At 43.3% G+C, this 16,829-nt stretch overlaps 2 protein-coding genes and 1 non-coding gene across 4 annotated transcripts in view; 1 reads left to right on the top strand and 2 right to left on the bottom strand.

Moving 5' to 3' along the window:
- LOC116862680 (5'-nucleotidase domain-containing protein 3) overlaps positions 1 to 7,926 on the bottom strand; it is a 57,531-nt gene extending 49,605 nt beyond the window's left edge. For both annotated transcript variants that reach the window (XM_032850039.1, XM_032850040.1), the window contains exon 1: positions 7,639 to 7,926. In XM_032850039.1, the coding sequence (XP_032705930.1) occupies positions 7,639 to 7,840 (202 nt within the window). In that variant the 5' untranslated portion in view covers positions 7,841 to 7,926. The remainder of the gene's footprint in view (positions 1 to 7,638) is intronic.
- Positions 7,927 to 9,507: 1,581 nt separating this feature from the next.
- LOC116862682 (putative tetratricopeptide repeat protein 41) overlaps positions 9,508 to 16,829 on the bottom strand; it is an 89,492-nt gene continuing 82,170 nt past the window's right edge. The window contains exons 15-16 of the mRNA XM_032850045.1: positions 10,280 to 10,409; positions 9,508 to 10,183 (exon numbers count right to left, since the gene is read on the bottom strand). Coding sequence (XP_032705936.1) covers positions 9,508 to 10,183; positions 10,280 to 10,409 — 806 coding nt within the window. The remainder of the gene's footprint in view (positions 10,184 to 10,279; positions 10,410 to 16,829) is intronic.
- On the top strand, positions 10,515 to 10,623 carry LOC116862684. Its single transcript, XR_004381680.1, has one exon. It is a non-coding gene; the product is annotated as a U6 spliceosomal RNA (small nuclear RNA).

The following is a 16,829-nucleotide window of genomic DNA, read 5'->3' as shown; positions in this document are numbered from 1 at the left end:
CAACCTTTCTACATCTTTGTTTTGGGGTGAATGTCTTCCAACAGCATGCAGGTAGATTTTGTCTTATATCTGAACTGACAATCCATCTTTTGATCTGAGTTTATTGTGATGACTGATATATCTAGAAAGACTTCCACCACCACATTTTATACCTCCTGCTTTTTCCCTGTTTCTTTTACCTCCTCTCTTCTACTCTCTTTTGAACTGATTTCTATACTGCCAATATTTATTGGATTTCCTCACATGTCTATCAATATCTTTGCTCTCCATTTGGGCCCAGGTTAAAGATCTAGCCACACAGGGGGAGTTTATATTTGCTTCTATCAAGAATCCCAGACATTATCACCTTGGGACCACTTTTAGTTAACTTCTCACTTTGAGATAACCAGACCAGGCAAGCAGACTAAATTCAAACCCAAACCCATGTGAGAACTAGCCTGTGGTTACAAGGTCACAGGGAGACTTCCACAGCCTCCCACACACAGGGAAATATGTAGAGCAGAGACCAAGACAGACAAGTTTCCCTATTGTCTTCCTGCATGGAAGGCAGCTCTCCGTGGGTCTGGAGTTATAAGAGATTCAGAGAGAGACACACAGACAAAGACAGACAGACAGGGAAACAGAGAAAGACAGAGACAGAGTGTGTGTGTGTGTGTGTGTGTGTGTGTGTGTCCCTCTCAGCAGGCACAGCTAATAAAACCCCACAAATGCTCCCGCAACACCTTCAGGGCTGCTCACCACCCTTCGGTTTTAGTCTCTGCCATTTCACTTCAGTCTTTGGAAGGTCAGTTATACATTCAAAGAATATTCTTTGTCATTTTTCCAGCATGTGTACATTCTATACAAAAGAGATTTTTAAACTATCCATCTAATCTACCTGATTGCTGGAAACTAAAATCCAAAAGAACAACTCTAAAATACAGAAGATATGTGTGCTTCCACATTTCTTCAAGAGTTCAACGAAAGACTGGTTTCTAAGCCCAGGAAAAATATAGCTTCCTGGGCCCATGCTCCGCACCTGATGAATCAGAAAATCCCCAGAGCCAGGGCCTCAGAGTTTCCATGTTTAAACAAGCTCCCCAGATGATTCTGATGTGCCTGGCAGTTACAGAACTACTCAAATTTTCAAGATTCTACTTTCCTTCAAACGCTGGCAACATAAGTATCATTTAATCGTTTTACATTGTATCTTCTTTCCATTCCTCTTCATGCTACCAGGGATGCCCTGGTGAACGAGGACAATGAATTTCTAGATTGCTACTCCCTATGCTTTCCTGATGGATCACCCCGCCACCTCCACAACAGTTACAGAAAATCTCAACATTCAAAGGTAAAAGTCAGGCCAAAAACATGTCATTGCTCCAGTCAGACTTCTTGATCTTTTTCTTTTTTTTTTTTTTTTTTAAGATTTTATTTGTTTATTTGACAGACAGAGATCACAAGTAGGCAGAGAGGCAGGCAGAGAGAGAGGAGGAAGCAGGCTCCCTGCTGTGCAGAGAGCCCAATGCGGGGCTCGATCCCAGCACCCTGGGATCATGACCTGAGCCAAAGGCAGAGGCTTTAACCCACTGAGCCACAGGCAGAGGCTTTAACCCACTGAGCCACCCAGGCACCCCAGACTTCTTGATCTTCTATGCAAATTTTAATCCAGAAAATAGTCCCTGCTGAGTTCTCCCATCAGCCTCCACCCAAGGCGGTCCTTCACACTCTCTCATAAGGTTCAGAGGGTTCAATGGGCGCTGGGCTCACCAGATGAAGCTGAGATGTTACAGAAACCACCTGAAACCATTCACGAAAGAGTCCGTGTGCGCTTACGTTGTGTGTAACTGTCAAATCTGCATATTTTCCTAAACACAGAACACACAGCTTTCCCCAGATTGTCAAAGAGACCCTGATTCCATTATTCTATACCCCTGTTACAAAGAATAAGCATAAGATTATACAATTAAGCACCTTTGGGTGTTATTAATATACATATAATCTTGTTATACCTATTATTTGAACCTCCCAAGTATAATCCTTAGAACATTTATTTTGAACTATTACCTCCAAAAAGGGGTTCCACAGTCAAATTTATTTGGGGAGTGCTACACCTATATCCTCCTTTTCGGAGGCTCATGCATTTTAAAGAATCTGATAAGCCTACCTGTAAAAAAAAAAAAAAAAAAAAACTTTTTTAACATATATTTTCAACATTTCCTTAACCACATTTCTCAGAAGTTGGTGGAACACAGCCTAAGAAACACTGGTCTCATCTTAAAATTACCTCATTAAGGTGTTTCCTTAACCCACTGCAGTTCCTTGAGAGAAGGGTTTGCATTTTATGTTTATTCTCTATAAACTAAGCTTATATCACTGTCCTACATATAGTCCTCACTAAGTACATAACTGCTGAATAAGAATCAAACGCTCTCAACCAAGAACTCTGAATAAATCCTTCAACACCCTGTAAAAGCTTCTAACACTTTACACTAATCTCCATACTTTTTTCCACCAAGTTAATACCCTTCACAGCCCCAGTTAAGCCGCCCAACATTCTATACAGACTAGGCTCTGAGATGATGTCTAAGAGGGGGCGGGGAGGGCCTGGCGGTGGGGTGGGGGGAGGCTCCAGGTATCCGAATGCCTGACTGTAGCACCACCCCCACCCCCCGCCCAGGCAAGGGGCAATGCTTCCATTGTGCACCTAACAGAGCAGGCTATCTGATGAACACACACGGCAGACCAAGGATTAAGTTCAAAGAAGACGGGCACAAGGTGCAGCATAACGAGCAATGACAGACCAACACAACAATCTCCATTCCTTTATATTATCATCACACATGATTGCTTAGAATTCCCCATTTTAGGACAAGGTTTCCCAAACTTGGCATTACTGACATTTGGGGCTGGATTATTCTTTGTTGCGAATGTTCATTACAGACTGTTCTGTGCATTACAGACTATCTAGCAGCATCTGGACCTCCACACGTTAGAAGTCAGCAGCACCCCCTGGGCCCCAGCTGTGGCAATCAAACAGGTCTCCTGACATTGCCAAATGCCGCCCCCCATCCCTGACTCCAGCTGAGAACCATGGTTCCCCAGGAAAATTCTGCTAGAGGTTATAAACCAATATTTTTTTCCCAAATATATGAAGACGCTTTCCTTTGAGCTATGTTGGACACAGGATGCATAAATATTATACTTCCAAAATTCTCAAGTTAAAAAAAAAAAAAGGAAGACATTCCAAATGAGGGACATTCTACAAAATATGTGACCATGTCTCCTCAAAACTGTCAAGGTGATCAAACACAGGGACACTCAGAGAAACCATCACAGCCAAGAGAAGCCCAAGGAAGCATGAGGACTAAATGTAGTGTGCTATTCTGGGAGTGATCCTGGAGCAGAAAGAACATTAGGTTAAAAACTTGGGAAATCTGACTTAAATATGGATTTTAGTTAACACTGATACATACAATGTACTGATATTGGTTCACTAATTGTGATAAATGTACCTTAGTCATACAAGAGGTTAATTATAGAGGAAACTGGGATATGATTTAGAGAAATCAAAATCCAAAATTGATCTAAAAAATAAAGTTTATTTTTTAAAAAACCTTTAAAAAAAAATGGAGCTGGGGCACGTGGGTGGCTCCGTGCATTAAGCGTCCATCTTTTATTTCAGCTCAGGTCGTGATATCGGGGTCATGAGATTAAACCTCATGTCAGGCAGGAGACTGCGTGGGATTCCCTCTCTCCCTCTGCCCCTCCACCCCTACCCCACTCATGCACGTGCTCTCTCAGTCTTAAAAAAATAAGAAATAAAAATGCAAAAAAATAAAATAAAATTAAAATGGGGGGCTGTGGGAGAGAAAGGGTAAAACTCATTTCTTCCCTGAACAGGCTTCATTATGAGAGACCCTTCAAAGAGAAGACACCTGAGCAGACTGTTTGGATTAGGCAAGAAATCCAATTACCAGAAAGCAATAACCAAAAATGAGAAAAAACAATTCTTTTTCTTCTCTTCTAAACTGGAAAAAAAAAAAAAAAACTACATGTTTTTGATTGATTATCGATATTTTTTCTGACCTCTCATTCCTACAGACACAGCTCAGGTATCAGCCCCTAGCGTTTCTCTGCATCCCCTGTGTACCTGAACAGCCACCTGCTCAATGCCAAAGAGCTTGGGGTCTCTTTTTTCCCCCAAGCTGGCTGTCACTTATCTGTTACCAGTCTCCCCATCCATGTGACAGCAGTCCCACACTTGGTGCAAGCAGGGACTCACCCACTGTGGGCCCCTCACTCTCAGACCTGCCTGTCTGAATCAACAGCCTTTAAGTCGATGGCTAAGTGCTTAATAAATTCTTGAACAAACCCATGCACGCGGGGCATGTATATACTCTTACAGTCTTTGGGAAGGGCCAATAGGGATGCTGCAGCCCCAGACAGGGTGAAAAAGGAAAGAAAAGTCAAATGAAAGTCCCTGTGTTCTCAGGGGTGAGACAGGGACCTCGCGGGTATGCACTGGGGGCATGAAGATGGGGACAGGACACACGGAATACCTGCTTCACAGACCCGTAACACCTGAAAAGGCTTACACAGTCTTTAGTCCAGTGGCCTCATTCTACAAAGAGAGACACCGAAGCTAGAGAGATCAGGTGTCTTGGTCAAGTTTAGCACTCCCCAAGCTGACCTCTAGGTCTAGGGACCTAGACCCTAGAGCTAAATAACCCACCTCCACCCCTCACTAAGCATTTGTCTAAAACTGTAAGTTATTTAGTAACTAATAATAATAGCTACTAACTACTGTCCAACTGCTGGGTGCTAAGCCCGTGCTGAAAATCCCCACATTATCCCAGGTTACTAGTGAGGAGACTGAGGTCAGAGAGAAAAGTAACCTGCACCTGAACTCACAGAGGTAATTAAGTCTCCAAAATCTCCTCCGAGCTGTCATACTCCAAATTTCACTCTGATTATCACACCCAAAAACCCAAACTCTGGCCCAATGCTCATCTTTCTCACCCAACACTTCAACTGTCTCACCCACCTTCTACACACCTTGCATGGATGGACTCATTCATTCCTCATCAAACCCTGTAATGCGGTACTACCGGCATCCCATTTTACAGATGATGAAACTGAAGCTTCACGAAGAATGGCGACCACACGGCCCGAAGTTTCTTATAAAACTAAACGTACAATTACCATGCAACTGAACAATGGCATTTAGAGAAATGAAAACGTGTTCACACAAAAACCAATACACAAATGTTTACAGCAGGTCAAAAACTGGGAGCAATCCAGATATCCCTTAGTATGTAAAGTATAGTTAAGTGGTTCACCGTAGTTTAAAAAAGCAAAACAAAAAAGAATAAACTGTGGTACACGCCCTCCGTGGAACGCTACTCAGCAATTAAAAAACACACTATGGATACAATACACATAACCACCTGGACAGTTCTTCAGAGAATTATGCTCAGTCTCAAAAGCCAATTCCAAAAGGTCACATACTCCATGATTCCTTCTACAGAACACTTCTGAAATGGAGAACAGATAATTCCCCAGAGACTACACAAAGCATCGGGGGTATGGCTCTAAAGCTAATGTGAGAGATCCTTGTAAAGATCTATTCTGTATCTTGCCCGTAGAGCTGGATGCTTGAACGTACGTGTGATAAAACTGTATAGAACTAAATAAGCAAACACAAGTAAAGAAGAAGCAGAGGACTCTAAGATCTGTGAAATGGGTCAGTATCAATATACTGCTTGAGATAATACATCATTGTTTGGCAAAATGTTACCACTGGGAGAAACTGGGTAAAGGGTATCCCAGATCTCCCTGTATTACTTTTTACAACTGCATGTAAATATACAATTATCACAATTAAAAATTTCAATTAAAAATGTCTTGTGGGGAGCGCCTGGGTGGCTCAGTTGGTTAAGCAAATGCCTTCGGCTCAGGTCATGATCCTGGAGTCCTGGGATCGAGTCCCACATCGGACTCCCTGCTCGGCGGGCAGTCTGCTTCTCCAGCTGATCTCTCTCTCCTCTCATGCTCTCTAACTCTCTCTCTCTCAAATAAATAAATAAAATCATTAAAAAAAATTTGAAAAAAAAATGTCTTGTGGGACATCTGGGTGGCTCAGTCAGTTAAGAATCTGCCTTCCACTCAGGTCATGATTGCAGACACCCGGGATTGAGCCCCACATCTGGCTCCCTCCTCAGTCAGGAGCCTGATTTTCCCTCTGCCTCTGCCTTTACCCCCTTCCATGCCCATGAGCCCTCTCTCTCAAATAAATAAATAAATAATTTTTTTTTAATTTTAAGTCTTTCAAGTCTTAAAAGCTGAGGTAGATGTTCTATATTTCTTTCATCTAAGATCTGCCATTTCCAGCATCTGCAAAGCCACTCTTCTTTCCACCGTACCACACAACTACTTCAAAAAACGGTACACATTTTAACTCTGAGCAAAGGAAAACCAAAAAGCCCTATTTCACAGAAGTCTGCATTGCTAGCCTCTTTTGAGTTCCCTCAGAAAAGTATCCCAGTTGGTGAAAAGAACCCCCTTGCTTTCTTTCATTAAACTGACTTCTGGCCAGAAGACTGAAAATGTGATCCTACCAAACGTTCTCTCCCACCAAATAGTCCCCTTATCTCCACTTGCTATCTCCACCCCACCTCACTCCCAGCAACAGTACAAATATTTCGATTCTAAATCTTCCTTGAAAGAAGCAGCACCAATGACTTATCACTGGCCCTTTACACCAGCTCCCCAACAGCCAGCTGCTAGAGGAAGGTAGGGCAGCACAGGAAACAGAACAGAGGGTTAGGGGCGGAGACAGACCCCAGGTCAAGGTGTGACCTTGGCCAGGTTCCTTAAACTTGAGTCTTGCTTTTCCCATCTACAGGATGGGGATGTGGCACAAATATTCCCTCGTAGGTATTAGAATTCAAGCAGACAGTCGGTGGGCCTGGCCCTATTATTTATCTAGGCCTTTTTCTGCCTCTGCCCATCTCCCTTACTAACCACAGAACCAAGTTTATTTTATGTTCACCGGGCACTAAGGAGTCACTCCCTGGAACTCCCTCCTCAATTAAGTTAGTAGACAACTCAGAACACTGTCAACTTGGGACCTCTCCTACTTCAAACACAGCAGAAAACTAAACAAAACGAAACCACACACAAGAAACAGAACAAAAAAAAAGGAAAATCAACTCCAGCCACTGCCACCTGCCTGGCAGCTCAGCTCCGGAGGAACTCGCCGCCTGCCGGACTCCGGCTGTTTCTATTATTACTGCCGGTTACTAACAATACCTAACGGTGTGCGTGGGGGCCGCTGTCTCCCAAGCGATGCCCGTGGAGACCAAAGCACTTCCGATGCTAATTTCTGGTTAAAAATCGCAAGAATTTATAAAACTGCTTTCCCGACAGGAGAAAGCAAATTTATAAAGTTTCTGGAGGCGCATTTTTCCGCGTTTCCCGGAATCGCACTGCAGAGGTTTCGCCGCAGCTGGAACTGAGGGCGACGGAGGGTCACGATTAGAGTACCCGAGAGGTCAGCAGCGGGGCCGGCGCGGGTCGGAGGCTGCCCGCTTCCCCGCCGACCGCCTGCGACGGGCTCCCAGGGACCGGAGGTTCTGCGGGCGTCGCCGCACTCACCGTCCGTGCTCCTCTTCGCCTCCCGGTAGCGCTCCCACAAGTAGCCTTTCATGTCCGGGGCCGTCCCAGGTGCTGTGCACAAGGGCCGTGCGGGGCCCGCGCGCGGCCGCCCCCGGGCCGCACTCCCGCAGCCGCCCCGCAGGGCCGCCGCCGCCCTCGCCCCGGCCCCACGGGCTACCGCCACGGCCGCCGCCGTGGCCATGCTTGCCGCCGCCCTGCTGCGAGTGGCACCCGGAGCAGGACGCCAGGGCTCCGCCCGCGCTCAGCCCGCTGGCGGGCAGCTCCCTGCGTCGGAGCACGTGGCGGCGGCGCGGCCCTCCCTTTTGGCCGCCTCGGAGGCGGAGCCACCGCGGGGGCGGGGCGGGGGCGGGGCCTGTCCGGCGGGGGGCGGGGCGGGGGCGGGGACTGGGGCGGGGCCCAGTCCTACCTGGCAAGCGTCGGGGCGGGGCTCTGCCCGGCGAAGGACGGGGGCGCGGGCGGGTCTGGGAAGACCCTGGATCCCCGGGCTTAGATCTTTCCAGTGCCTCCCGTAAGGGACCAACTGGGCCAGGTCCCATATGTGGGCTGATGTGTTTGAAGGTCATCTTCTTCCCCCGCCCCCGTCCACTGCAGAGCTTAAAAGGAGAGTGCCCCTCCAGGGATTCCTGGCTCGAGAGGGAGGCCCTCAGGACACCGCCACCCTGCTCCTCCGGCTCCTGCTCATGCTCACAGGGGCGATGCACCTGTCTTCCTCCAGATCTGCGAGGCTGCACCTGTCCTGTGCATTGTGGTTCCGCCAAAAACAAACAGTAACCCCTGCATGCGACATTTCTGTGTGGCTGAAGCCGACTTGGCTGCTGCAGGCAAGACCGATGCTGCCCACCCAGAACCCGGCTGAGAATCATTGAACGTAGAGGACTTCCCAAGCTCTTGGTTACTGTGGTTACCGATGAGCAGGGTGTCCAGTGGAGGGCAGGGAAAACTCTCCAGGCTGGCACACGGCCTGGGAGACCACACTGCCTGCCGTGTGTGAAATAGGACACGATTTAAAACAACCCAAGCGTTCACGTATGTTTAAATTGTGGGCTGGAGGGGTGGGAGGATGCTTCCCGGAACAAGGTGGCCTCTGAGTTAGACCGTTACAGAGAACAACTACTGTTCATTAAAAGCTCGCTGTGTGCATTATCCAATGCAATCCTCTCGGCAATCCTGAAAAGCAGGCGCTGGGATTTCTGCCATTTTATAACTAATGAAACTGAGGCTAAGAGAAGTGAACTAATTATCCTGAAGCCATACAGCTGAGTCCATTCTCCCGTTTGGCTTCCTAACATAGTATGTAGGATTTAGTTGGGTGATGAGGTAACCAATAAGTAAACCTTAACAGTTAATGGGTAAAAAATCACTGGTGAGAGGCAATTGTTACATTTAAAACAGATATCAAACCCATGGGCTCTGGGACACTAAACTTACTTTACAGTTTTGGTTTATTCCAATTTACCTTTTCTTATTCATGTTTCATTTTAAAAAAAGCGTTGGTGCTAGCAATTATAAATTTTTACATGGAAAATCAATTCATAAATCCAAAATAAACTATAGCAACATAATTGTAACATAATTAGAACTTTAACAGTACTGCTTTAGCATATTTTTAGACACGGAACCCTGTGAGAGCAACATTCTTCTACCTACCATACAAATGTGAATCACATCAAAATTGTTCTTTTTAGCTAAGATCTATTACAACATTTTAAAGAGCTAAAAAAAAAAATCAAAACCCTAGACTTTGATTATCATCACCTCTAAGAGTTATAAGAGAAAATATCTCATCAAAGAGTTCCAAACAAAGACAACTAAAAAGAAATTACAGACACAAAAAGCCCATGATAATTTTTATACTTTATTAGTATCATGTGAGGTCTTCAACAATTTGGTTTCAAACTGAGGTCTTCTCTCCAAACAACTCTTCTGGGAAACTGAACTGTAGTCTGGGCTATGAAAAAACCACTTTTCTGATATGAACTCAGATACGGATTCCCAGGGATTATTTGTATTAAAAGACCCTACTACCATGGGATGCCTGTAAATTGTGGTGATTTGGCCTTTTTCACTCTTGCCTTTAGCTGACAAAATCCTTTGCCGTGAAAACTTAACGACACCATCCATTTTACCCAAAGATAAGATCCTAGAGGAATAATCTTGCTTTTTCAGTGAAGCTTCTTTCTCTGGGCCATTCCATAGCTCAAGATTATTTTGTGTCTTCTGTGGGGTCTTCTCAATAGAAACAGAAATAACGGGTCTCAAGACCTTTTTCCCTTTTCTGGAAGCACATTTTGATTTATCTGAAATTGTATGAGCTGCCAAGTCCATGCTTTTAGCTCTCTGTAGCTTATCTGTGTTCATGCATATTGCAGAGCTCACTGTATTTGAACTTTGAGCACTGTGGTAGTTTAATTTAAGTAAGTGGTCCCATAATGAGGTGCCATTCCTGGAACCCTCAGAATACTGCCGGTTCACGCCTTGAGACCAACATCTCCTACTTCTGATCCATTCAATTTCCCTCAGCAGCCTGCAAAAGATTAAAAAAGAAATTGTCAAGAGGTCACATATCTAAGGTGAATGGGCAGAAGCAACTTTTTCGTTGAGACACAGAACAGAAACTCACTGCAGGATTCCATGGATTGATGAATGAGAAGATCCCAGGTAGGTCGCCCTTAAATCAAGCGATCTGTACAAATAGCCCACTGCTTCAGTGGTGACGTGATGACCAGAGTCACTGACCAGTAACTGACCTGCTGGATATTTGAAAATAAAAATATTAGAATTTTTAAAAATCACTCCTAGTTTCACATATGTAAAAGAGAAGGGTAGGAAAAAAAAATTATAAAACATGGCATTGGGTGCTTACTTTGGCAGCATAGATATTAAAACTGGAATGATACGGAGAAGATTTAGCATGACCCCCTACCCAAGGATGACACACAAATTCATGGAGCATTCCGTATTAAAAAAAAAAAAAATGGCATCAGAACATCATCTATTGTAGTATTCCTGCCAAAGAATTTAACCTAAGTCTAATTATAAGGAAATAGTCAGATACAAATTGAAGGACACTGAAGCGGGGAGGGTAAAGCAGAACCTGACCTCGACTCTTCAAAAATGTCAATGCCATGAGAAAACAAAACAAGCCTACTTAAACTTCTAGGCTAAAAGAAGACAACCAAGTACAATGGAAGATCTAACACAGGATTCTGGATCAGAAAACAAGTGACTATAAAGAACATTTACTAGAACACTCGGGGACATGGAAATCTAAACTGCACATTAGATAAATAGCCTTTTGCGATGGTTAAATTTTCTAGCTTTGAGCATTGTATTGCGGTCACGTGGGGGATTGTCCTCATACTTGGAAAACACAAGCCGAAGTATTTACAGATGTAAGTGACATATCAGCAACTAACATTCAAATCGTTTAAAAAAAAAGAGTCTGGAAGTTTTCCTTCTGCTTCAATTTTTTGAAACAGCTTCAGGAGAATAGGTGTTATTTCTTCTTCGAAAGTTTGGTAGAATTCCCCAGGGAATCCATCAGGTCCTGGGCTCTTGTTTTTTGGGAGCTTTTTGATCACTGCTTCAATCTCATTACTAGATATCGGTCTATTCAGATTGTGAATTTCTTCCTGGTTCAATTTTGGGAGTTTATAGTTTTCCAGGAATGCATCCATTTCATCTAGGTTGCTTAGCTTATTGGCCTATAACTGTTGATAATAACTTCTGATGATTGTTTCTACTTCCTTGGTGTTAGTTGTGATCTCTCCCTTTTCATTCATAATTTTATTAATTTGGGCTTTCTCTCTTTTCTTTTGGATTAGTGTGGCCAATGGTTTATCGGTATTATTGATTCTTTCAAAAAACCAGCTTCTAGTTTCATTGATAAGTTCTACTGTATCTCTGGTTTCTACATCATTGATCTCAGCTCTGATCTTGATTATTTCCCTTCTTATGTGTGGAGTTGGTTTGATTTGTTGTTGATTCTCCAGTTCTTTAAGGTGTAGAGACAGCTGGTGTGTTCTGGATTTTTCAATTTTTTTGAGGGAGGCTTGGATGGCTATGTATTTCCCCCTTAGGACCGCCTTTGCTATATCCCATAGGTTTTGGACCAAAGTGTCTTCATTCTCATTGGTTTCCATGAATTGTTTCAGTTCTTCTTTGATCTCCTGGTTGATCCAAGCATTCTTAAGCAAGGTGGTCTTTAGCTTCCAGGTGTTTGACTTCCTTCTGAACTTTTCCTTGTGATTGAGCTCCAGTTTCAAAGCATTGTGATCTGAGAATATGCAGGGAATAATCTCAGTCTTTTGGTACCAAAAAGGAGAATTTCAGACCAATATCACTGAAGAATATGGATGCTAAGATTCTCAACAAGATCCTAGCAAACAGGATCCAACAGCACATTAAAAAGATTATCCACCATGACCAGGTGGGATTCATCCCTGGGCTACAAGGATGGTTCAACATTCGCACATCAATCAATGTGATAGAACAAATTAATATGAGAAGAGAGAAGAACCACATGGTCCTCTCAATTGATGCAGAAAAAGCATTTGACAAAATCCAGCATCCGTTCCTGATTAAAATGCTTCAAAGTATAGGGGTAGAGGGAACATTCCTGAACTTCATAAAATCTATCTATGAAAGACCCACAGCAAATATCATCCTCAATGGGAAAAAGCTTGCAGCCTTCCCGTTGAGATCAGGAACACGACAAGGATGCCCACTCTCACCACTCTTGTTCAACATAGTATTAGAAGTCCTAGCAACAGCAATCAGACAACAAAGAGAAATAAAAGGTATCCAAATTGGCAATGAATAAGTCAAACTCTCTCTCTTTGCAGATGACATGATTCTTTATATGGAAAACCCAAAAGACTCCACTCCCAAACTACTAGAACTCATACAGCAATTCAGTAACGTGGCAGGATACAAAGCCAGTGTACAGAAATCAGTGGCTTTCTTATACACTAACAATGAAAATACAGAAAGGGAAATTAGAGAATCGATTCCATTTACTATAGCACCAAGAACCATAAGATACCTGGGAATAAACCTAACCAAAGAGGTAAAGGATCTGTACTCGAGGAACTACAGAACACTCATGAAAGAAATTGAAGAAGACACAAAAAGATGGAAGACCATTCCATGCTCTTGGATCGGAAGAATAAACATTGTTAAAATGTCTACACTGCCTAGAGCAATCTATACTTTTAATGCCATTCCGATCAAAATTCCACCGGTATTTTTCAAAGAGCTGAAGCAAATAATCCAAAAATTTGTATGGAATCAGAAGAGACCCCAAATCGCTAAGTAAATGTTGAAAAACAAAAATAAAACTGGGGGCATCACGTTACCTGATTTCAAGCTTTACTACAAAGCTGTGATCACCAGGACAGCATGGTACTGGCATAAAAACAGACACATAGACCTGTGGAACAGAGTAGAGAGCCCAGATGTGGACCCTCAACTCTATGGGCAAATAATCTTTGACAAAACAGGAAAAAATATACAGTGGAAAAAAGACAGTCTCTTCAATAAATGGTGCTGGGAAAACTGGACAGCTATATGTAGAAGAATGAAACTCAACCATTCTCTTACACCGTACACAAAGATAAACTCAAAATGGATAAAAGACCTCAACGTGAGACAGGAATCCATCAGAATCCTAGAAGAGAACATAGGCAGTCATCTCTTCGATATCAGCCACAGCAACTTCTTTCAAGATATGTCTCCAAAGGCAAAGGAAACAAAAGCAAAAATAAACTTTTGGGACTTCATCAAAATCAAAAGCTTCTGCACAGCAAAGGAAACAGTCAAGAAAACAAAGAGACAACTCACGGAATGGGAGAAGATATTTGCAAATGACAGTACAGACAAAAGGTTGATATCCAGGATCTATAAAGAACTCCTCAAACTCAACACACACAAAACAGATAATCATATCAAAAAATGGGCAGAAGATATGAACAGACACTTCTCCAATGAAGACATACAAATGGCTATCAGACACATGAAAAAATGTTCATCATCACTAGCCATCAGGGAGATTCAAATTAAAACCACATTGAGATATCACCTTACACCAGTTAGAATGGCCAAAATTAGCAAGACAGGAAACAACATGTGTTGGAGGGGATGTGGAGAAAGGGGAACCCTCTTACACTGTTGGTAGGAATGCAAGTTGGTGCAGCCACTTTGGAAAACAGTGTGGAGATTCCTCAAGAAATTAAAAATAGAGCTTCCCTATGACCCTGCAATTGCACTACTGGGTATTTACCCGAAAGATAAAGATGTAGTGAAAAGAAGGGCCATCTGTACCCCAATGTTTATAGCAGCAATGGCCACGGTCGCCAAACTGTGGAAAGAACCAAGATGCCCTTCAACAGACGAATGGATAAGGAAGATGTGGTCCATATACACTATGGAGTATTATGGCTCCATCAGAAAGGATGAAAACCCAACTTTTGTAGCAACATGGACGGGACTGGAAGAGATTATGCTGAGGGAAATAAGTCAAGCAGAGAGAGTCAATTATCATATGGTTTCACTTATTTGTGGAGCATAACAAATAACATGGAGGACAAGGGGAGTTAGAGAGGAGAAGGGAGTTGGGGGAAATTAGAAGGGGAGGTGAACCATGAGAGACTATGGACTCTGAAAAACAATCTGAGGGGTCTGAAGGGGCGGGGGGTGGGAGGTTGGGGGAACCAGGTGGTGGGTATTAGAGAGGGCACAGATTGCATGGAGCACTGGGTGTGGTGCAAAAACAATGAATACTGTTATGCTGAAAATAAATTTTTAAAAAAAGGGAAAAAAATATGGGGGTGTGTGTGTGTTTATGAAAGAATGCAAGCGTCCAAATGTTAACAACTGGTGAATATAGGTAAAGGTCTATAGGTGTTCATTATACAGTGCCAGGTACCACTGTCAATAATTTAATATAATTCTCTAAAATGTGTTAAAAGTAAAAATATACACATATATATTTTACAACCTAATTTACTAGGGGTACTCATTTAATTCATTTTATCCATTTACATGGCTGCTTTAAGAAGCTGAATTTATACCCCTGGTTATAAACATAATGGAAGGCCAGTGCATATAGGGTCAATCTGGATATGTAGCAAAGAGACTACACCAAGAATATTAGGGTGAGGGGCTCCTGGGTGGCTCAGTCAGTTAAGTGTCTCCCTTTGGCTCAGGTCATGACCTCAGGGTCCTGGGATTGAGTCCCACATAGGGCTTCCTGCGCAGCAGAGAGTCTGCTTCTCCCTCTGTCCCTCCACCTGCTTATGTGCTCTCTCTCTATCTCTCTCTCAAATAAATAAAAATAAAATCTTAAAAAAAGGCATATCATGGTGAAAACCACTGGCAGATGGCCCAGTCAGTGTCCCTGTATTAATAATAATAGTAACAACTGTAAATTACATGAGTGATTGTCATCTGTCAGGCCTGTGTAATTCTGTAAGGCATAAACTATCATCACTTGTCTTTTTTGTTTTTCTCATTTAGGTTTTTAATAGGACATACATCCACATGGTTCAAAATTAAAATGTATAAAGATATAAAGTAAAAAGTCTCTCCTCCATCTCAGTCCCCAACTCTGCAGCTTTCTCCTAAAACATGTCCTTCCAGAGAGTTTATGGTGCATATCCATCGTCTTTTCAAGAGGAGAAAACTGAAAGAAGTAACTTGCTCCAGTTCATGAAAGAACAATCCAGTTCACGGTAGAACAATCCTCATCCCCAAGCCCTTGTCCTCAACTATGGTACTAAACTGCCCCTTCCCTCATAGTGGAATGTTCTTCTTCTGAGGACCAGCTGGTGTCTTCTGCTTGCAGAAATGTTCTCCCTCTGTCTCTCTGCTTCATGAGTCATAACCCAGGTCTCAAAATCTGGTAGGGAGTTGTAGCTATTGGCTCTGCTTAGCAATCTGTGGCTATTTTGCCTTTTTTTTAATTATTTTCATAACTCCTTATGATGTTCCCAGTTGGCCCAATCTAGCACAGCAGAGTGTACTTGTGAATTACCCTGTTCAAGACAGCCACATTGCATTGGCCTTAACTAGCCTCACAAGATAAAGTGGAGAAGGAAGCCAGAATGTCTCATGTGGCAGCTGAGATTCTCAGAGATCCTCTGGAGGCCAATAACCACACTGCACAGAATGTTCATTCTGCCCCAGGCCCTTTAAGAGGTTCTGATTTGTCACACAGACCACGGTCCTCCACACACACTTTCAGGCTTCTGTTCCTCAGACTCCCTGTTGGCCAAACATCTTGGCTCCCCAGGCCCCTTTACCCTCAGGATCCATTCTGGACCTGTATCTATAGCTTTGACCTCAGACATAATCCAATTCTTTCTTTCTGGAAACAAGCATTGATTGTAGCTGCCAGGAAAGGACATCCTTGCCTTAGGCCCAACCCCAGTCCACCCCATCCTCCCTTGGGGTTAGAGTTCCAGCTCAGCAGCAATACCCAGCCTGGTCCATCCTCCCAACCCAACATAGAAGACATGGTAGGATGGGTTCATTTAAACTGGAGAGAAATCACTGAACCTCTTCTCACTTCAACCCTTCATTCTGGAGGGGAAGGGAATCTAACATTAATTGGACATTCTATTGGTTACTCTGTGTACATCTTCTCACTCAACCCTCAGAATAACTCTATAGGCAGACATTATTTTCCCCTTTTGGTCAGTAAGACAACTGAGACTCAGGGAGGTTATGTCCAAAAAACAGTAGAACTGGGCTTCAAAGCCAGTTCACTGAGATTCAAGCACCATAACTTCTGGAAGTGGGTAAAGAGAACACCATTCTCCCTGTTGCATTGGTTCCCTATTAGATTTTTCCATAAAAATATAGGTAGGAAGGAACCATCAGTTACCTTCTCCATTTTGAACTTGTGGATGGAATGGGAATCGGAGGTGAGAAGAGGGGGGGACAGTCCCTCCCACTACCTTGAAAATCTGTTCTCAGATTTTAAGTGGCAAGTTTTCCTAGTCCTCCCCTACACACACACTTTTTTACCGCTTAATATTTTTTTAAGTGGTGTCTTTACTATTTCCTCTGGAAAAAGAACAAGATATTTTATCTGAAGATAATCCTCAGTCCTTTTAATATTCTTCTAAAGTTCAACCTTTTCTAGTCTTTATTCTACTGAAATTTAAGCC

This window comes from Lontra canadensis, unplaced genomic scaffold, assembly GCF_010015895.1.
Source record: "Lontra canadensis isolate GAN:19392208 unplaced genomic scaffold, GSC_riverotter_1.0 scaffold299, whole genome shotgun sequence".
Taxonomy (NCBI): Eukaryota; Metazoa; Chordata; class Mammalia; order Carnivora; family Mustelidae; genus Lontra; species Lontra canadensis.
The sequence above is the reverse complement of the archived record's forward strand: the minus strand, read 5'-3'. Positions and strand labels throughout refer to the sequence as shown.